Here is a 21,187-nt window from a genome sequence, read left to right on the forward strand (position 1 = left end):
CCAACTCCCCACATCACAGGAGCAACCTAAAGGACCCCATTTTCTCAAAGCTCCTGAGGGCGCTCATTACCTAAGAGACAGCAAAATACCAATCTGCTTGTGGGGCAAATAACGCTGCTAATGTTCCTCTAGACTCTTCAATTTGCCCGAGGGCAGAGGGCTAGAATTAAATTCATTTTTCCAATCACCATTTCAGCGCTAGAAACAAGAGCTGCTCCGAAAAACTTTGGGGGAACGATTCTGTCAAAACGGAATCGCTTTGCGAAACTGACACCATTTCGCTGAAAGTTCAATTCGGAGGGGGAAAATGCGGGGTGGGGGAAAGGTGTTGACAACATTGAGACGTCCCGTTTTTACATTTCTGGAACAAAAATGTTTACATGTTTTCCTTTCAAAATGGCTCTTTGTTTCCAATTGTTTTATTTGGTGCTATATGTTCTCCTAGAACGCTTCCCAAAAGTGTTAAATCAAAACACGTTTTGATTGTGTCAAAAATAAAACCATCAGACCTAACCAAAAATAGCTTTTTTCAGAAGTTTCCTTTGCCAAGAATTTCCAAATGTTGGGGGTTGAGCTGGAGCTAAGCCGGATTTGGAAATCTCAAAATCCTCCTCGAACTGGAATTTCCAGTCACCGTTTCTACTAGAAACGGCCAGAATGCCTTCCAACTAGATCAACTCCAGACAACGATCATGGTACATTTCCTGGTTACTTATGGGCAAATGGGAGTTCCCCCAAAACCAAAGGCTCCCCCACGGTAAACTGAGCCACACATTGCTCCCAGTCTGGACCCAGCTAGGCTTGCATGTCAGAATGCAGAGTGAAAGGAAGAGTTAGGGTGAGTGGTGGTTGCTTCGGTGGCCTGTCATCACGATGATGAGCACGGTGTAAATACCTAGAGGCGGGAGGTAAGCCTTGCTAAGGGATGGTGCATATCATGTCTGGATGCAGAGGACAGAATGATGAAACAGCGTCCCTTCCCTGTTGCTATGTCATGTGTAACCTGGCTGCTGTGTTAGGAATTTCTGCTGTTCAACTTCCTGGGCCAAAATCTCCCCCTTTTCTGGGGAGGAGAGGAAGAAAAGCATGCCATATTTTGTGCCTGTTTTAGGAGGGTTATTGTTTATTAAGCAGGCTATTCACATTGACAGTGGTTTTATTAACAGCATTGGCCAACCCTGCTCCTGGAGCGCATCCTGACCTGTGTTTCCTCCCTCCCCCAGGGTACCGGCTCGCTACCCAGCCGTCAGAGCAGAGGTGCCCATGTGCTGACATGCAACATGGCAAAGGAAGCATTAGTTGGCACAACATCGATAAATAAAGCAGGATGCCCCCTTCCCCGGCAATGGGCTGCCACTGCTTTCAGGTGCTTCGCTGGTTATATGGGAAACGAAGGTAGCTGTGTGGACACGTGACGTTTGTGGATGGCAGCAAACCAGGAGAGGCTGGGAAGGGCAGAGACAGACAGACAGCCTCTTGGGATGGGTCATTATGGAGTCAGTCTTTTCTCTGCCCCAGCGCTGGTCCCGGGGATGCGATACAGAAAGCTTCAGGACTGCCGGGTTTTGTCACTGTGGTTTCCCGAGACCAAGGTGGCCTTTCGGTCGCCCATCCCCGTCCCATGAATTTCAATTTTGTTCCGCTTTTGGCCAGTCCACGTACAACCCAGCCCTGAGGATCCAGCCTTGCTGCTGTGGGGAAATAAGCGAGATGTGGATCAGCTGCACTGGGAAGATGCGTTTTAACCACACACAAAAAAACCAAGCCACCACAAATGAAGGTCAGGGCTCGGTAGTGAATTAATATTTAGAGCGATATCCAAGGTGCGGCTGCCAAATCCTGTAGGGCTCAACGGAAGAGGAGTCAGAATTCCCAGTCGTTCAGGTGGTGCCATCCCGGGAACCTGGCAATCCGGGTGCAATATGGGTTCTGGCACTTTATCTGCTTCTGGGTCTGAGGACAGCGGGCAGCCATTGCTCTCACAGATTCCTGGGCTGAGCATAAGCAGGTCTCGAGTGCGTTCAGCAATCCCGTCGCCCTTCCATGGGTCAAGGAAGGACAATGCTATGTCGGAACCCGCTTTTCCTCTTCTCCAGTTGCCGAAATTTACACTGCCGGGATTACCCGTCCCTTACACTTGCAGGGGGCCTGGAACAATTTGTATAGTGGGGTGCTGAGAGCCATTGGACCAAACTGTAACCCCTGGATATAATGGAAACCACTTCAAACCAGTTTCAGCACACTTGTGTTTACACTGCCTCCCGTGGAAGTGCTCTGGATTTGCAGCAGAATCAGGGAAAGGGAATCAGGCCTGCAGGGTTCTTCCGGACCGCGATTCAGACCATTGGGACGAACCTCCCAAGCCAAGCCACGTTCAGCACAGAAAGAGAAGGACAAAGAGTGGGTATGCCAGGCAGAGGGTCTTTCTGCCTCGCCAATTGATTTGGTGTTCAGCGTCCGTCTGCAACGGTTGGGTTGGGCTTGAAACAGTCACAAAGAGAGACCTACGGCGGGTTAGATGGTCTCATGTCTCCTTTAAATTATCACCCCATTTGCCTTGCAGGTATGGGCTGCTAGGTCCCCAACTCCTGGTTATCCACCCCTAGGTTATGACTGGGGCAGGTTTCCATCTCAAGATGCAATGCAAAGTTGTAGGCCAACCAATGTCCAGGCTCAACTTCTACCCAAAACGGAGAGGTGTTTGGAAACATGAAGAAAACTGGTTTAAAATGCAGTTCCGATGGAACGTGCCCACATAAAAATGGCACAAGGCAGCTCCTTGGGTGGCTTCAGATTCGCACTGGTTGATTTTAATGACAAAAAAGTTTTAATCACTTTTCTGTTTTCAGCCCTGGAATAAACCCACCCCGGCTTGGGAAGAACGACCTAGGTGTGCCATGGCGAACACCTCAATTGTACCTGCTTGCGTCTGCAGTGCAATTCGGCTGAGCCAGACAGACTGGCTGGGAGGCGAAGCTGGACTTACAGATCCCCGGGCAAGGTTGGGGGCTGGGCAGTTACAAATTTGATCTGACCCGATACGCACGGGGGGGATTCTGTGCTCTGCCAAGAGGTGCTGCCGAGAACCTGCCGCCCACAGGGGTGTTCTCGAGACTTTTAAGCCACCTTTGCACCCTGATCATAGAATCATAGAAGACTAGGGTTGGAAGAGACCTCAGGAGGTATCTAGTCCAACCCCCTACTCAAAGCAGGACCAACCCCAATTAAATCATCCCAGCCAGGGCTTTGTCAAGCCTGACCTTAAAAATATCTAAGGAAGGAGATTCCACCACCACCCTAGTTAACCCATTCCCGTGCTTCACCACCCTCCTAGTGAAATAGTGTTTCCTAATATCCAATCCAGACTTCCCCCACTGCAACTTGAGACCATTGCTCCTTGTTCGGTCATCTGCCACCACTGACAACAGCCGAGCTCCATCCTCTTTGGACCCCCCGCCCTTCAGGTAGTTGAAGGCTGCTATCAAATCCCCCCTCACTCTAATCTTCTTCTGAAGACTAATCAATCCCAGTTCCCACAGCCTCTCCTCATAAGTCATGTGCCCCAGCCCCCTCATCATTTCCGTTGTGGACTCTCTCTAATTTGTCCACATCTCTTCTGCAGTGGGGGGCCCAAAACTGGACACAATACTCCTGATGTGGCCTCACCAGTGCCGAATAGAGGGGAATAATCACTTCCCTCGATCTGCTGGCCATGCTCCTACTCATGCAACCCAATATGCCTGGCTGCATTCTTATCTTGGGCTGCTCTAGGGCCCCTATAACGTAGGCACTCCTGGGGGCCTGTTTAAGTTACAGCCGCCTCCCCAAGCTGTCCCATGGTCTGCAGCACTGCCTAGAGTCCACCCCCAAACTCCACTCTGCCCCCTCCCAGCATGCCCCCTGCGCCAGGGCTTGCAGCAGAGTCCTCGGAGGGCAGCCCTACGGTTGTTCTGCACAACACCTGCCCCTGGGGAAATCCCCACCTGACTGCAACTGGGGCTTTTAGGGGCCCTTTAGGCCCCCCCGGCCCTCTCACCTGGTTTCGAGGGGCAGGAGTGGGGCGGTGAGGATAGGAGTGGGGCGGGGCTGCAGGCGTAGAAAAGGAAAGCGTAGAGGCTCTAGAAACAACCCGGATGCGTTGCTGAAACATGGGGCTCCCGCTCTACAACCACTCCGCTGCCCTGGCCCAGTCCTCCAGTGAGGTCATGCCCAGCCCGCGACATCCCAGCCCCAGCCATGGCAAAGGCTGCAATGCCCCAAGTGCTGACATGCCCCGCTCCAACAGGCTCTGTCTGCGGGACCTCCGTGCTCCCCGGGCTGGGCTCCGTCTGCCCCCTGGTGCAGCACTATTGGCACGTCAGGAAACACCCGCTCCGGCCAGGTAGGGAGCGTATTGGCCCCATTTTGCAGAAGGGTAAACTGAGGCATGGCAAAGTTAAGGGGCTAATGTCCCAGTCAGAGGCAGAGCCAGGAACAGACCCATGCTCTAATCACTCCACCACCCTCCCTTCCTTAAACCCAGGGTGACGGCTGACCGCAGGATCGAACCAGTGGAGAAGAGCTCTCTATCCTGCACTAGCATCTGCACTAATAAAAGCCGGGTGAGCCCCAAGTGCCGTTATGGGAGGTGCAGCCTGGCTTGTCCCGTTACCCCTCTAGTGTGATCACCCCTCTTCGCCATTCAGGAGAAGTCCAACTTCCCGCTGTGCAGCGCCACGGTCTGGCATCGCGCAGGTCCCACGCCGACCCCGAGGGAAACGTCACATTGCAAAGGGGACGCCGTGGAGAGCTCCGCAGGCTGTTCCCACCGGTGCTCGTGGGGAATTTTGAGGAAGCCCAATGCAGCCAGTTTGGTCTCCCCCTCGGTACGCTGAGTGCTCGTCTGGGCGAGGATCGGCCAGGCGGGCGCGGAGGATTCCACGCGGCCCCTCACGAGCCGGGTTCCAGAGGCTACAAGAAGGTCACATCGTCCTGCGACTGCACCCAGTGCCAGTGGGCGTCGTACTCCAGGTGGAGTTTGCCCTTGAGCTTGCAGGGCTCATAGTCGACTTGGCCGTTCCTCCAGGCCGTCCGAGCCGGGCTGCTCTTGCTCAGCCTCTCCCCCTTGGCCTCTTTACTGGGTTCCAAAGCAGGAGCCTGTCTGCCCAAGAAGCCATTGGCCATCTGGGGTGGCTGAGGGCCAGCAGGCTGCTTTGCTGCTCTGGCTGAGTCCCTGGTGCTCTGCTCCTGGGCAGGCCGGGCCAAGGAATGGTCCATCCGGAGCCACTCCGGGTCCGCTTTGCGTTTGTCCTGCGGGCTGCCTGGCTTACTGGGCAGGCCCCTGTCTGGGTCGCTCCTGGACCAGTCCTGCTCCAGTCTGGCCGGTGGGATGCCTGGTCTGCCCGGCGTGGAGGACAGGACAGGCTCCATGGAGCCATGGCAGTACTCGTCCATCTCGTCAGCTAGCGTGTCCAGGTAGCTGCCAACGGAGATGCTGTCCAGCTTCTCACTGGGATCCTGCAGGCTGGTCCAGCTGCCCCGGCGCGAGGTCTCCTGGCTCTCCACCAAGCTGTACTGGCTGCTGGCCAAGCTGCTGCAGTGGCTGGTCAGGGTCCCCTTCTCCTCCAGGAGCCACTTCACGGCCTCGATGCCCTCGTTCACCACCACCAGCTGCTGCAGGATCTTGACGTCGATGGCTCGCAGGTAGGCCTGGGTGGGGAGACAAAGGGAACACGGGTCAGCCTATACCCCGGAGTCTCCCCAAGGGCGCTCGCCGGGAGAGCCACCCCCACACTCTGGAATTAGAGCAAAGCATTACAGGCCTCAGGATGCTAGGCTGGGATGTGCCCCCGGCAGAGAACAGAAGAGACGGAGGAGCCACGAAAGCCCTTCCAGGGGCAGGGCATGGATTGACAATGTGCCAGCCTCGTGGGGGCCCACAGACCCCTCTTCTGGCCTTCTCTGTTACTGTCCACTGGGCCCACTCCTCCTCTCACCCTGGAGCGAGCCGGGTGCCGCTTGACTGGGGCTACACGGCTATCCAGGCAGGGTGAGCACAAGGAGGGGTGGGTCTTGCATCGATCCCGTATCGAGGGTATCCTCCATGCCGTGCAAGGCACAAGGAAAGACAGTCCGTGCCCCTGAGAGCTTATTGTCAGAGATGGCCAACTGAAAGCCACTTAGTCCTACTGTGCCTCAGTTTCCCATCTCCACAAAGGGGATAACAGCATAGCCCTACCTCACAGGGCTGCTGGGAGGGGGACAAATACATCACAGGCTGGGAGGCACTCAAATATGACAGGGATGGGAGCCATAGATACACAGAGCAGCTAAATCCATCTCCACCCACTCCTCTCAAATCCTCAGGTAATTTGGCTGCTCCAGCCCCCAGCAGAGCTGGCAGGATGGTGTGAAGATGGGCCCAGCCTGTTGGAACTGTCTAGTTGGCAGCCGGTGTCAAGTGGAGTGCCCCAGGGGTCGGTCCTGGGGCCGGTTTTGTTCAATATCTTCATAAATGATCTGGAGGATGGTGTGGATTGCACTCTCAGCAAATTTGCGGATGATACTAAACTGGGAGGAGTGGTAGATACGCTGGAGGGCAGGGATAGGATACAGAGGGACCTGGACAAATTGGAGGATTGGGCCAAAAGAAATCTGATGAGGTTCAATAAGGATAAGTGCAGGGTCCTGCACTTAGGACGGAAGAACCCAATGCACAGCTACAGACTAGGGACCGAATGGCTAGGCAGCAGTTCTGCGGAAAAGGACCTAGGGGTGACAGTGGACGAGAAGCTGGATATGAGTCAGCAGTGTGCCCTTGTTGCCAAGAAGGCCAATGGCATTTTGGGATGTATAAGTAGGGGCATAGCGAGCAGATCGAGGGACGTGATCGTTCCCCTCTATTCGACATTGGTGAGGCCTCATCTGGAGTACTGTGTCCAGTTGTGGGCCCCACACTACAAGAAGGATGTGGATAAATTGGAAAGAGTCCAGTGAAGGGCAACAAAAATGATTCGGGGTCTGGAACACATGAGTTATGAGGAGAGGCTGAGGGAACTGGGATTGTTTAGTCTGCAGAAGAGAAGAATGAGGGGGGATTTGATAGCTGCTTTCAACTACCTGAGAGGTGGTTCCAGAGAGGATGGTTCTAGACTATTCTCAGTGGTAGAAGAGGACAGGACAAGGAGTAATGGTCTCAAGTTGCAGTGGGGGAGGTTTAGGTTGGATATTAGGAAAAACTTGTTCACTAGGAGGGTGGTGAAACACTGGAATGCGTTACCTAGGGAGGTGGTGGAATCTCCTTCCTTAGAAGTTTTTAAGGTCAGGCTTGACAAAGCCCTGGCTGGGATGATTTAATTGGGGATTGGTCCTGCTTTTGAGCAGGGGGTTGGACTAGATGACCTCCTGAGGTCCCTTCCAACCCTGATACTCTATGAACCCCCAGGACCCTTGCCAAACCCCACAGGTTCCTACAGATCACCACCTCCTCTGGCCTCCCTGGCAGTGTTGCCTGCAGGCGCCCCACCTGGACAAGTGCAGTCAGCTTTGACACTGGAGGGGACTCCCTGAAAGAGGGGGATGGGAAGGGGAGTGCTGTAGCCTTTCTTTTCATACCCCCAGAGCAGAATGTAGAGCAGCTCAAAGGCTGCTCTAACCTACCCTGGAGGATCTGAGAACATTGGAAGCTCAAGGGGATCATAAAGCCACCCTCCTGCCTCCATTTCTATGCTTATGGTGGGGATGGGGTAACAGACAACGGGGCCCTTGGAGGAACTTTTGGATGTGGGCTCGGAGAGCAACCAAGGAAGGGCTGTTAGCACTGGCCTGGGCCTAGTGAGCTCAAGCTCTGTCTCCCACAATCCCAAAGGGCAGCCACACCCTGCCTCCTCCTGCTCCTCAAATCGCCACCCCGGGGCCAAATTCGGCTGACACTGGCGTAACTGCACCAGGGGGAGTCACTCCAGAGTTACCCTGGCTGGACTCAAGAGTATAATTCCCCTCGGACGCGCTAGGCTCCTGCCTCCCCCGAACCACTCACGCCACCCCACATCTCAATTGGGAGCACGGCATGGAGTGACGCCCGGGGGAAGACGCAGCTTGGCGGGCGGGAGGGGAGCGTGGGCTCTCCCCACATGGTCACACACCAGAAAATAAATGCACGCTCGGTCACTGCCCTTTGGGAGCAGGCGGGGTGCCGAGAGAAGAGCCGGGCGGCAAGGAGGCCTTGCAGGAGCGGACAAATAGCTGTGTGCAATGGGGCTGGGGGGATTGCTTGCCTCCCACCCCCGCCCAGATCTGGATCAGCCCCAGTGGCCTGCTGGCCGGCTCTGCCGTCGGATTGGCTTTCGGGGGGATGCGCAGACGGGAGGGGCGCTTGGAGTCTGCAGTGCCGGAGGCCAGTCGGATGGGCAGCAGACAACTGCAAACGGGACCCGCTGCAGCTTTGAGGCCCCCGGCTCGATTCCCCCACTGCTCCGAGCACGGCACGAGTCCAGCCCATTGAACTGGGAACGCTGGCCCAGCCCAAAGCCCTCTTTGGCGGGGGGGAGGCGTCTCCCACAGGGGCCCCTTCTCTGTTGGGGAGCAGCCCGGGTGAAAGCAGCACCCCTTCCATAGGGCCAGCTACCCCAGACGCAGCATGTGGCGTGTGGACAGGAGGGGGCAATCACACGCACACCCCAGGCACCATCCTGCCGTGCCCAGGCCCTGGCACGACGGCACCGTGCTGCCTTGCAGAGATGTCGAAGACAGGCAGCCGTCCTAAGAGTCCCGTGGCATTTTCCACTCGGGCATGGGGTGTTCACCCCCCACGGGTTGAGACCTATTTGGCCTTTACCTGCCTCTAGCCCCCCCCATATCAGCTTATTAGCCCTCTTTACCTCCGGTCCTCACCCGCCGCAGGAGGGCGCGATGCTTTGATCACTTCCCTGGTCTTGGCTGGTGCAACTAGGCTGTAATGTAACATCAGGAATAGCTTCCTCCAAGCAGCGGGTGGGGGGCATGGGTGTGCGTGTCCGTCCCTACTGCCCCCTGCTGCAGGGGACAGCCCTACTGTGTGTGGGGGGCGGGGGTGTCTGTCTGTCTCTACACCCCTCCCACCCCCTGCTGGAGGAGACAGCCCTGCTGTGTGTGTGTGGGGGGGTCTGTCTGTCTCTACACCCCTCCCACCCCCCGCTGGAGGAGACAGCCCTGCTGTGTGTGTGTGGGGGGGGTCTGTCTGTCTCTACACCCCTCCCACCCCCCGCTGGAGGAGACAGCCCTGCTGTGTGTGTGGGGGGGGGGGTCTGTCTGTCTCTACACCCCTCCCACCCCCCGCTGGAGGAGACAGCCCTGCTGTGTGTGGGGGGGGGGTCTGTCTGTCTCTACACCCCTTCCACTCCCCGCTGGAGGAGACAGCCCTGCTGTGTGTGTGTGGGGGGGGGGTCTGTCTGTCTCTACACCCCTCCCACCCCCCGCTGGAGGAGACAGCCCTGCTGTGTGTGTGGGGTGGGGTCTGTCTGTCTCTACACCCCTCCCACCCCCCGCTGGAGGAGACAGCCCTGCTGTGTGTGTGTGGGGGGGTCTGTCTGTCTCTACACCCCTCCCACCCCCCGCTGGAGGAGACAGCCCTGCTGTGTGTGTGTGTGGGGGGGTCTGTCTGTCTCTACACCCCTCCCACTCCCCGCTGGAGGAGACAGCCCTGCTGTGTGTGTGTGGGGGGTCTGTCTGTCTCTACACCCCTCCCACCCCCCGCTGGAGGAGACAGCCCTGCTGTGTGTGTGGGGGGGGGGGTCTGTCTGTCTCTACACCCCTCCCACCCCCCACCCCCCGCTGGAGGAGACAGCCCTGCTGTGTGTGTGTGGGGGGGGTCTGTCTGTCTCTACACCCCTCCCACCCCCCCCCGCTGGAGGAGACAGCCCTGCTGTGTGTGGGGGGGGGGGTCTGTCTGTCTGTCCCTATGGCCCCTGCTGGAGGGGACAACCCAGCTGTGTGTGTGTGTGGGGGGGAATGTCTGTCTCTACACCCCTCCCACCCCCCCACTGGAATGGATAGCCCCGCTGTGTGTGTGGGGGGCGGGGGTGTCTGTCTGTCCATCCCTACCGCCCCCTGCTGCAGGGGACAGCCCTGCTCTGTGCGTGTGAGGGGGGAGATGACATTTTAACTAGGGCCTTACACTTCCAACAGCGTACGGGAGCGGAGGGAGGGAGGCTGGGGGGCAGGGTACGACCCAGAGGACGTGACAAGGGCGAGGCGGGGGCTGGGGGAGGGCGCGCCCTGCTATTTGAAAGGCCGTGCTTTGAATCGCTGAGGCGGGCCCATTGAGGGCTGGGGCCAGGCCCGCTGCAGCATCAACCGTTGCTACATCTGGCTCGCGGACAGAAATCCCATCCTGCCAAGACATTCCTGGCCGTATGCCCCGCTCCCTGCCAAACGCGGCTCTGCTTCCCTGGCGTGGGCTGGAAACCCGCAGCCGGGCGGGGGGGTGGGGGGTAAAGCAAAGCTAGAAGAGGTCTGGGGCGGGGGGACTGGCTGAGGAGGCCTTCTTGGAAGATCAAATCAGGCTGGGTGCGGCCGAGCACTGACCCAAGCTGGACACGGCCCGGAGGGGCGTGAGTGCCAAGGCAGGAAAGGAAGTGTGGCTAAGGATGAATCCTCCCCCTGTGCCCCAGCACCCCCAACGCAGTGGTTCTCAATCTATTTATCATTGTGGGCCGCATACGCAGCCCCCGGTGTGTTACCTGAGCTGCAGGCTGAGAACCACGCCGCCCCCCACAGTCCCCTATGCCCAGCACCCCTCGCCCAGAGACCCCTTCATGAAGCAGGGCCAGAGGCAGAGCCCTGGGCGTGGGGCCTGGCAGCCAGAGTCTGCACCCCAGAGCCAGGCAGCCAGACCCAGGGGCGCGGGGCCGGACCCCACACCCTGTGCCGCGGGGCCAGGCACCTGCACGCCGAAGCCCGCCATGCAGGGCCAGGCAGCCTAAAACCTGGGGGTGCTGCAGCACCCCCCCAACCCCTACGACTCACCGCCCTCACTGCCCAGAGCACCACCACCCCCAAACCTGCCCAGAGACCCACTCCCCTGCCCCCCTCACCCGCCCCCTGCTGGCAGGAGCACTCCCGCAGGCTGCCAGACGCCATCTCCCCCTCAGCCAGGCCCTTTCAGATCCCGGTGGAAAATTTTGAATTTTTTTTAGCACACAGCTGGGCGGCAGCTGTGTGCTAATTAGGCCATGAACCGCTGCCCTAAAGGGACGGGTGGAAACCCCACCACACAGACTAAAACGCTCCTCTCCCCAGCTGCCTACCAAAAGCTAGTCACAGGCGAGGCGAGCGGTGTGCTGGACTGCAGCTAGCAGTGGTTTCCCTGTCTCCAGGTCCTTCCCGTATCCACTTGGTGGCTCTCAGCTTCTCCTTAGATTGTAAGGTCCTTGGGGCAGGGACCGGCTCCTTGGCAGCTGCTTGGATAAGCCCAGGCGCGATAATGATCATGGGAGCGTTTGGACCCAGGCCGCACAGGGATTCGGGGAACAGGCTGGAAGGGGCAATCCCGCGTTGGGACAGGGTGGATGAGCAAACACAGGGCTTCACAAATGCAGCGGTGCACTGGCTCAAGATGCTGTCCCCCCTTCCAAGAGAGCGGGGCCTGGGGCCAGCCAACCCTGTTCCACGATACGGCCCATTTAAGGACACCGGTGCTCAGTGGGGTCATGTGTTAATCTGGGAGCTACCTCCGGAACAGGAGAAAACCCAGCAGGTAGGGGCCTCCCAGGAGGACAGAGAGCGCACCTTGAGGTGGAGGACGATGGGTGCAGGGGAGCACCGGGTAGCGAAGCCTGCCTGCATCACTACACAGCGGCACAAAGGGAAGCCAGGGAATCCCTCGGCCAGGAGGAAGGAGTTGTGAGCCTGGGGCGGGAGACCTGTGGGAAAGCCGCTCCCAGAGCTGCGGTGGGACTGCCAGGGCTCCCTGCCTCCACGGGAACTGGGAACCTACAGCCTTGGAATGAGGGTGAATTGGAGCTGAAGCTGCCTGGGGACCGGGGAAAGCACCCCCCTTCTAGCCTAAACTCCCCACCTCTCAACTCCACCTAAGCCCTCCCCGCCCCATTACACAGACACACACCCCCCCCCCCCCCCCAACCCCCAGAGCCCTCTGCTCTCCAGCCAGACCCGGCTCTCATTAGATCACGGGGAGGGGAAATGGTTTTCCCCAAACTCAAAACTTTTGGGGCTTCAAAAAGTTTCCCATTCTCTGGAGCCCTTGTAAAGGTTTTCTTGAAAACCCAGCAAGAGACCCCCCACCCACTCCCGAATAGCCAGTGCTGGGGGAAATCACTGGCCTGTGCGAGACCTGGATCGGGCTATTGGCGATTCCAGGGTAGGCCTTTCTCAATCTTGCCTGTCAAAGCCGTTCCACTTGGTATGTATAAATATTCACAGTGCTGGGTCTTGAACCTGGCTCGCCCACATCCCAGCTGACTGCGCTGGCTAGCAGGCTGGGGGGGGGTGGGTAGTGTTTGACCAGAAACTCCACCCTGGCCCCGAGGAATCTCTCTCAAGGAAAGGTTCCGCGAAACTGGTGCATTCCTGCAAAAAGGTTTGGTTTTGACAAATCCAAAAAAAAGTGGGTCAAAAGATTCCCAACTAGCCCTAAGCCACACGTCCTCCAACCCTCCCACCTGTCCCAGCCCACCTCGCTCCTCTTCTCATTTCTCCCCTGATACATCTCCACCAGCCCAATTCAAAATGTACTGATCTTGGGGTCCCTAAATAAGGTAACCCTATGGAGGCCTAAAAGAAATGGACACTAAAAGGAGATGTATCCATGTCATCCTTCAACCAGCCATTATTTCAAAAAGTGGGATGTGAGCCAATCAAGTTTGGGAACTGCTGACTTAATGCATCTTTTTTCCTCTCTGGGCATGTCTACCCTGCAAAGAAAATCCCTTGGCACCAAGTCTCAGAGCCTGGTCCAACTGACTCGGGCTCACGGGGCTGCAGGACTAAAAATAGCCGTGTAGACGTCCCAGCTTGGGCTGGAACCTGGGCTCCAAGACCCTCCCCCTCGCCGGGTTTCGGAGCCCAGGCCAAGAGGTCTACAGTGCTCTTTATAGCCCGGTAGCTCCACTCCTGCAACTGACCTGGGCTCTGAGACTTGCACTGCAGTGGATTTTCTATGCAGCGTAGAGGTACCCGCTGACTCCATATTTACCATCCTCCTTCCCCGCTCCCTTCTCACTGTCTCCCCACAAGAGTGGCCTAAAAGACAGCACCCTCATGCCCACACCTGGGACCACAACCCCTGCCCACAAGCCAACTGTGGTCGCATCCTGGCAACAGAGCGACCCCCCTCGTCTCCAGTGACTGAGCTTAGCCACATGGCTGCTACCTTACTCATGTCCACCTCAGCTCCGGTAGGAGGAGAATGGGGGGCGAGGGGAATCCTGTAGGAAACGTCCCGCTAGACTTTCCTTTGAGCACTCAATACGACTGGCCTGGGGCTCCATGTTCCACGCTGTTGTGGAGGAGGGGGCAGCATGACTGATCAGTGAGCTTGTGCTTGACCCCAAGGGCCTGTCTTGACAGACCTCAGCAAGGGGAAGTAACAGATGGAGGAATCAGGGGTAAGGAAACATTGTCCAGGAAGTGTTCACAGGCCTCCGGAAAATACAGAACAAATGGCCTCTCCACAGGTCTCCAGCACATTGCACCCGACTCCTATTGTTCCCTTTAAAAGGCCCGCAGCTGGTGTTCTTTAAAGAGCCGCTGCTGTCATACAGCAGGATTTCCAAGACGTGGGGTGCATGGGGGGCTAGCAGAGGCGGGGAGGGGCACAGATGGACCTCTTTACTGTTCCCCAGAGTCTCAGCTGGTACTTGAAATGCAAAGTCTCTAGCTGCTATGGTGGTGAAGACCACTCTTCCAACGGGAGCCAAGTGTAACCGCTGCAGTGATGTTTGCAGATAGCCCGACACACAGGCTCCCAGAGGTGTGAACTGCGCCCCATGCTAGTCATTTACATGTCAACATTGCTGACTATTTCACTGGTCATCAGGGCATGCGAGGAAGGGTGAGATGCTGAAGATCTACACCAATCCTTCCCGAAGTGGAGGAGTGTGGTGGCAGGGTTCGGGACTAAATGAATCCCTGTCTTAGAACGTGCCGTTCCAGTTTGGATCAAGCACCAGATTCGATAAACAGCAGACTAGATCTCTTTGCCATGGGTTCCAAACACGAGCATGTTGATTCTTCGCCAAGGTGAAGCAAAACATCCCCCATGGGATTATTGCTAAGTATGGCAGAATGCTTTTGAATATCAGCTGTCAGGTATCAGTGGCTCCTTTATTCACCCTCCCCTCTGGGAATTCATCCATCTCTTGACGTTTTTGTCTGTGATTTTGCTGTGACATGATCCACACAGCAAAGAAATCAAACTGAACAGATTAAACAGCTTGGGAAAACCGAGTATGCACAGAGTGGATCTCAGCAGATTCAGAAGAAGAGAGTTGACCCTTATATGGATATGGACAACAGCCGCAAGTTACATCAGGCAGAATGAAAAATTACAAGGCAGAGCTGACAGGTTTCAGAGCAGCAGCCGTGTTAGTCTGTATCCACAAAAAGAAAAGGAGGACTTGTGGCACCTTAGAGACTAACCAATTTATTTGAGCATGAGCTTTCGTGAGCTACAGCTCACTTCATCGGATGCATACTGTGGAAACATGGTCTCTGTGTATATAATGTCTTCTGCAGTTTCCACAGTATGCATCCGATGAAATGAGCTGTAGCTCACGAAAGCTTATGCTCAAATAAATTGGTTAGTCTCTAAGGTGCCACTAGTATTCCTTTTCCTTAAGGCAGAGCTATAAACCAGTTCCCTGCTTTACTCCAGATTCTTTTCCTCTCCCTGTGTCTCAGTACCCTACCTGAGAAATAGGTATAACAATTGCCCTACCTCACAGGGGGGCTGTGAAGCTAGGTGAAAAGCTAGATCCTGCAGCAATGGCGAGCTCAGTAAGTACCAAAGGTAGCCAGAATCCCACTGTGTTTATGCATGAGAAACAGGCAATGAAACTAACTGGAAATGAAATGTGAAACTGACCAGTTGGTAAACAGCAGCAATGGTGAAAAATAGGTTTTTAATAGATCTCCATTCTCATGATCCAAGGCGCTGTCAGCAACACAGATGAGGAAATTAGTTTGTAAACATAGCTGGGCTTTTGTTGATGGTGCCTCTTTAAGAGGAACCAGTGGTTTGAAGCAAGTTGAGCTGGCTTTCCCTGCGGTTGGAGGTACTTTGTCATTATCACCAGCCATGCACCCGGTCAGTGGCAGGGAAAGGAGGCGAAATGGGCATGCGTTTTGAGCAGAAGGCTAAAAGCGGTTCAGAGCAGATGCCACCCGCATGTAAACCCAGTCAAATATAACAAAGGCGTGAAAGGTGAAAATATGCTGGTGTTCCCCTAGTGCTTAAGATCCCTCGTCTTGCACTCAAGATCCTATTGTGACAGGCACTGTGCAGACCCAGAAGCGTCCCTGCCCTCCGTCACCAGGGCGGTGGGATAGGTCAGTCCATGCAACTCATTCAGTGCTTAGTCTCTCTACCAGCAAGGATGTTTAAATGACACCATAATTCCCGTTAGCTGCTGCCAAGGCAAGGAGGGCTCCCCACCGCTAAGCATGTTGACCCAACTGGCTTCCCCCTCCCAACCCTCCTACTTCATTTCAAACTCCCCGCTTTGGTTTGCGACTTTAACAAGAAGTGGAGAGTGGGGCTGATGTACGGGGAGTTTAGTGCCTGGGTGAGCCAGGGTGGCGGTTTCTTCACAGCATAATGGCGAGGCAAGATTTATCGACTCAGAGTCCCGGCTCTCTCAAAGCCACAGCAGGCTGTCTGTCCCCCCAAACGTGGCATATGAAAGAGAATCAGTCAGGATACAACAAAACCGGCCCTGAGCATTCCTTGGTACAGCAGGGAGGAATTTGGCCCGCTACATAAAAATCCACCCACGTTACTAGTAATACCTTAGATTTTTAAAGCGGAAAGGATATTGTACATTTTCCCCTGAGGGTTTCTTTTTAGTTTTCATATGCTAGCACAGGAACAAGGAGTTTGGACTGGAGGCCATTTGCTGGAATGTTTAATACTGATCATTAGCGCTTGGGCCCTTTTGGATCCAAATCCCAAGTTTCCCCAGAGATCAATGAAGGGGAGAAGTTTCAAATTCAGGTTTCTGGTTCCAGATCGCATCTGCTAATATACCAAACATACATAGCTGTTATCACAATGCACGTCAGAAACCTGGGGCCTTAAAACTCCACTCACATGCAGCTGCTTCTGGGGTGGAGAGCAGCAGCCAGACATCTTACAACAGGAGCATTTCTCTCAGGCAGCACATTTACATCCCAGGGATAGTACTTTGGAAGGGAGACTTCTCTGGATGCTGCAGGAAGCCGTGGTGACTATTTTCCCTTCTATGCGAGCGCTGAGGGGATGCTCTTGCAGGGCGGTGGGGGTCAGCACATTGTTGGAAGCTGCGTCTTTCCGATGAGAGACAAACCTGAGGTCCTAACCCCTTGTAATTGTTAAAGAGCTTCCACTAGAGTAAGGGGGTTGGAAATTGGCCAGTTCACGGCACCCAAAGTGGATCATTCACCCTCCCCCCTCTAAGCTCCCGCCGCCGGCTGTCTCCTAAGTCACCCAGCAGCTGAGCTGGGAGTCACTCGCCAGCTGTTTCCTTCCTGCCTTTTGCAGCGTTAGGGTTCTGTGCGCAGAACACAGCTGACGATGCGGGAGGTAGAACAGAGGCCAGCTGCCCCTTCCCAGAGGTAAGTAGGGTGAGAACATCTATCATCGACAGCGAAAAGAAGCGACTCAAAAAAGCAGCCGATACGTGGAAGGAGAAAGGTTATTTCCGCTAGCCCCCTTCTCTCTCCATCATGAGATTTCAAAGACGAGTCAGTCTTGACTGTTCTTTTGGGGAAGAAAAACCTGCGTACCAAGGTTTGGCTGGATAATAATATTTTGCTCTTCTGTGCCCTCTTGTCTTCGAGGATCTCAAAGCACTTTACACTCATGAGCCAAAAGTAGCCCCGGCCAAGCCCGCTATGCAGTAAGGGAATGTGACTACATCCACATTATAGCAGGGGAAACTGAGTTACAGGCCAGAGGAGAGACTTTTGCCTGAACAAGAAGCAAGTGGCAAAGCCGGCAACAGAGCCCACAAATCCTCTGCTTTAACATGAGCCACGGGTCGGAGTTGCAGGTGGGGAAACTGAGGCACAGAAAGAGCTGAAGTGACTTGTCCAAGAAATTCAGTGGACGAGCCAGGAAAGTAATCCAGCTCTCCTGAATCCCCGCCCTGTGGTTTAGCCACAAGACTTTGCTCCTTTCCGGAGGAGAAGTTTTGAAATGACAGGGAGAGCACTAATATATATCTAGAGGCCCCTTTAAAATTTTTTGCTTTTGCGGCCCCGCTCCCCAGTCAATTAAAGTGTTCAGTTACCAATGTACCGATCAAATCAAATGCCTCACAAGCCTTACGCAAAAGCAGGAGCTGGTGCTAGTGGACATGCAGGACCCCAGGGAGGGATAGCTCAGTGGTTTGAGCATTAGCCTGCTAAACCCATGGGTGTGAGTTCAATCCTTGAGGGGGCCATTTAGGGATTGGGCAAAAATTGGGGATTGGCTCTGCTTTAAGCAGGGGGGTGGACTAGATGATCTCCCTGAAATTCCAAGCTGCTGCTGTGTACTGATCCCCTTAGGAAAGGCAGCTCTTACCTGTGCTCTCATCATCAGTGGCTCAGCTAGTCACAGTAGTTGGTGTTTCCATCCAGAAACACCGGAAGGCACTAATCTAGCTTGGGAGGGGGAGCCTGATCCCGAGTGCCCGTAAGGCCAACGGAAAGTGAGCGCGCTGGTCATGTGTGAACAGCACAGGCTGGGTAACAACACCCGACCTCCTTCTGCCTCTCTGGGCCTGCAACTAAGCCAAGAGCTGAGAATTGCACCGGGGAGCTGGGAACTCCAGCCTGGGTCTGGCATCTCCTCGACGTCCCCAGGCTCCGAGCTCAGAACCGGGTTATCTTCCACCCTAACCGACCTTCCCCCTGAGCCTCTAGGGTATAGAGAGGAGAAGGGCCTAAGCACCCTGGTGATGGGCACAGCAGAAGATCACACATACCCGTCAGGGGGCAGACAGTGGGATTATTGTCCCAAACGTCCCATGGGGCAGAGAAGAGGGGAGGATACTGCCCCAGAGGGCCAAGAGGCAGAAGGGGAGTGAGGGGGTTGTGGCCCCAGGGCGAAGAGGAGAGGAGATGGGGGGGGGTAAAGGGAGCAGAATAAGGGGGAGGCCGTGACCCCAGGGGCAGAGCAGGGGGAAACAGGGTCTGTGGCCCCAGGGAGGGGGGGAGGGGCTGTGTCCCAAAGAGGAAGGGAAGAGAAGAGAAAAGGGGACACTGTAGCCCCAAGGGGCGGGGGGGGGAGGGAGATGGGAAGGGACATTTAGACCCTGAGATGGGGGGGCTGTAGCCCCAGGAGGCAGGTGGTGGGGAATAGGGAGGGAGATTGGGTCCCCAGGGGATGGGGGACAGGTAGGGGGGAGGGGGATGGGAAGAGAGGTTGGCACCCCAGGGAGTGGGGAGAAGACATAGGGAGCAGGTGGGGGGGAGTTGGGGGCTGCCCCCCCCCAGAGGTGGGGGGAAGACAGGGGGAAATGGGGGGGAGATTGGGGTCCCCAGGGGATGGGGGACAGGTAGGGGGGAGGGGGATGGGAAGAGAGGTTGGCACCCCAGGGAGTGGGGAGAAGACATAGGGAGCAGGTGGGGGGGAGTTGGGGGCTGCCCCCCCCCAGAGGTGGGGGGAAGACAGGGGGAAATGGGGGGGAGATTGGGGTCCCCAGGGGATGGGGGACAGGTAGGGGGGAGGGGGATGGGAAGAGAGGTTGGCACCCCAGGGAGTGGGGAGAAGACATAGGGAGCAGGTGGGGGGGAGTTGGGGGCTGCCCCCCCCAGAGGTGGGGGGAAGACAGGGGGAAATGGGGGGGAGATTGGGGTCCCCAGGGGATGGGGGACAGGTAGGGGGGAGGGGGATGGGAAGAGAGGTTGGCACCCCAGGGAGTGGGGAGAAGACATAGGGAGCAGGTGGGGGGGAGTTGGGGGCTGCCCCCCCCAGAGGTGGGGGGAAGACAGGGGGAAATGGGGGGGGAGATTGGGGTCCCAGGGGATGGGGGGGGGAGTTGGGGGCTGCCCCCCCCCAGAGGTGGGGGGAAGACAGGGGGAAATGGGGGGGGAGATTGGGGTCCCAGGGGATGGGGGGGGGAGTTGGGGGCTGCCCCCCCCCAGAGGTGGGGGGAAGACAGGGGGAAATGGGGAGGAGATTGGGGTCCCAGGGGATGGGGGACAGGTAGGGGGGAGGGGGATGGGAAGAGAGGTTGGCACCCCAGGGAGTGGGGAGAAGACATAGGGAGCAGGTGGGGGGGAGTTGGGGGCTGCCCCCCCCCAGAGGTGGGGGGAAGACAGGGGGAAATGGGGGGGAGATTGGGGTCCCAGGGGATGGGGGACAGGTAGGGGGGAGGGGGATGGGAAGAGAGGTTGGCACCCCAGGGAGTGGGGAGAAGACATAGGGAGCAGGTGGGGGGGAGTTGGGGGCTGCCCCCCCCCAGAGGTGGGGGGAAGACAGGGGGAAATGGGGGGGGAGATTGGGGTCCCAGGGGATGGGGGGGGAGTTGGGGGCTGCCCCCCCCCCAGAGGTGGGGGGAAGACAGGGGGAAATGGGGGGGGAGATTGGGGTCCCAGGGGATGGGGGGGGAGTTGGGGGCTGCCCCCCCCCAGAGGTGGGGGGAAGACAGGGGGAAATGGGGGGGGAGATTGGGGTCCCAGGGGATGGGGGGGGGGAGTTGGGGGCTGTGCCCCACCCCCGGAGGGGGGGGCAGGCCAGGCAGGACCGAGAAAGGGCCCGTCACACTCACCAGTTCCAGCTTCAGCGCCTTGATCTTCCCGGCCAGCCCCCGGCGCTGCCCCCGGGCCGGGCTCTCCCCGAGCAGCGCGGCGGCCGGGTCCTCCCGCAGCCAGCGCACCAGCCCCTCGGGGGCCCGCCGCCCCACCTTGCTCTCCAGCTCCTTCAGGTCGGGGGGCAGCGGCTCGCCGCAGCCCGGCCCCTCCATCCCGCAGGCGGCGGGGCCGGGCGAACCCCCCCGCGGGGAGCCCCCGGGCTCAGCAGGGGGGCAGCCCCCGCGACGCCGCCAGCTGCCCCCGGGCGCCCCGCACCGCGCCCCCGCCCCCGCCGCGGGGCTCCCCCCAGCTCCTGCCCCCTCCCCCGACGGCTGGGGCGCCCTTAATGCAGCATCAGCCCCACGCAGGATCCCCCACCCACCCTGGGGGTGCAAAGGCAGGAGGGGGGCCCTGCAGCCGGGCTCCCCGCGACCCGGCGGATCCAGCCCCGGCCTCGCCTCTTCCACCTGCCCGACTGCAACCCGCCCGGCCGCTGCGGAGACTCCGCTCGCCACCCGCCCGCGGCCGTAAGGCCCCGCGTGCAGGCGCAGCTGCCTTATTTCTCCGAGTGGAGAGCAAGCGAAAAGAGGGGGCGGGGCGGAGCCCGCTGCGGACCAATCCTTGGCGCCGCAGGCAACGGGGGGGGGGGGGGGGGGAGACGCTAAAGGAGGGGGGGGGGCACCTCAGAGCTGGCACCTCTTTTTTTGGCTCCCATCCCCGGGACTGGGAAGGCTTCGTAAAGATCAGGTCTGTTAGCCCCAGCGGGGGAGGGAAAGGTTAGCCGGCCCCTTGGGGGTATTTGCGTGCCTAGGGGCTGGAACTAGGGGGGCTGCCGCGCCCCCTGGCTTGAAGTGGTTTCCATCATCGACAGAGGTTACAGTTGGGTTCAGTGGCCCGCGGCACCCCCACTATGCAAGTTGTCCCAGTTCCCCTGTTTGCCGGCCAGAGGAAGGCTGGGCCAATGGGCAGGGCATTAGCCTAGCGCTTGGCCGACCTGGGTTCAAGTCCCTGTTCTGTCACCAGCCTCCTGGGCGACCTAAGCAAGCTCTCTAGGCCCAGGTCCTCGCTGGTACTGGGCTGGCAGCTGTCAGTCTCAACAGGCAATGGTGTGAGCGCACCTGTAACTATCTCGTGCTGCAATGTCTCCAGTCGGACGGTCATTCCTGAACTTTCAGCACATACACCTAGGCGGGGGGGCGGGGAAAGAGACAAAGAGGCTTGCCTTAGGACATAA

The 21,187-nt window shown here is 57.5% G+C and overlaps 1 protein-coding gene across 1 annotated transcript; it reads right to left on the reverse strand.

Annotated features, from left to right (window-relative positions):
• Nucleotides 1-1,105: 1,105 nt before the first annotated feature.
• Nucleotides 1,106-20,202, reverse strand: LURAP1 (leucine rich adaptor protein 1). The gene is made up of 2 exons (XM_084637495.1): nucleotides 19,932-20,202; nucleotides 1,106-5,688 (listed from the first exon to the last, which is right to left on the reverse strand). Exons 1-2 carry the CDS (start codon nucleotides 20,124-20,126, stop codon nucleotides 4,951-4,953), a joined length of 933 nt encoding a protein of 310 aa, XP_084493621.1. The 5' UTR covers nucleotides 20,127-20,202; the 3' UTR covers nucleotides 1,106-4,950.
• Nucleotides 20,203-21,187: the final 985 nt, after the last annotated feature.

This window comes from Lepidochelys olivacea, assembly GCF_965140295.1.
Source record: "Lepidochelys olivacea isolate rLepOli2 genome assembly, chromosome: 8".
Lineage (NCBI taxonomy): Eukaryota > Metazoa > Chordata > Testudines > Cheloniidae > Lepidochelys > Lepidochelys olivacea.

What these genes read in the sequence shown, in the direction of transcription:
- LURAP1 (XM_084637495.1), bottom strand. Translation starts at nt 20,126, where the DNA reads ATGGAGGGGCCGGGCTGCGGCGAGCCGCTGCCCCCCGACCTGAAGGAG. An exon ending in AGGCGCTGAAGCTGGAACTG is followed by an intron (nt 5,689 to 19,931) that starts GTGAGTGTGACG and finishes CTCCCCACCCAG; the next exon opens with GCCTACCTGCGAGCCATCGA.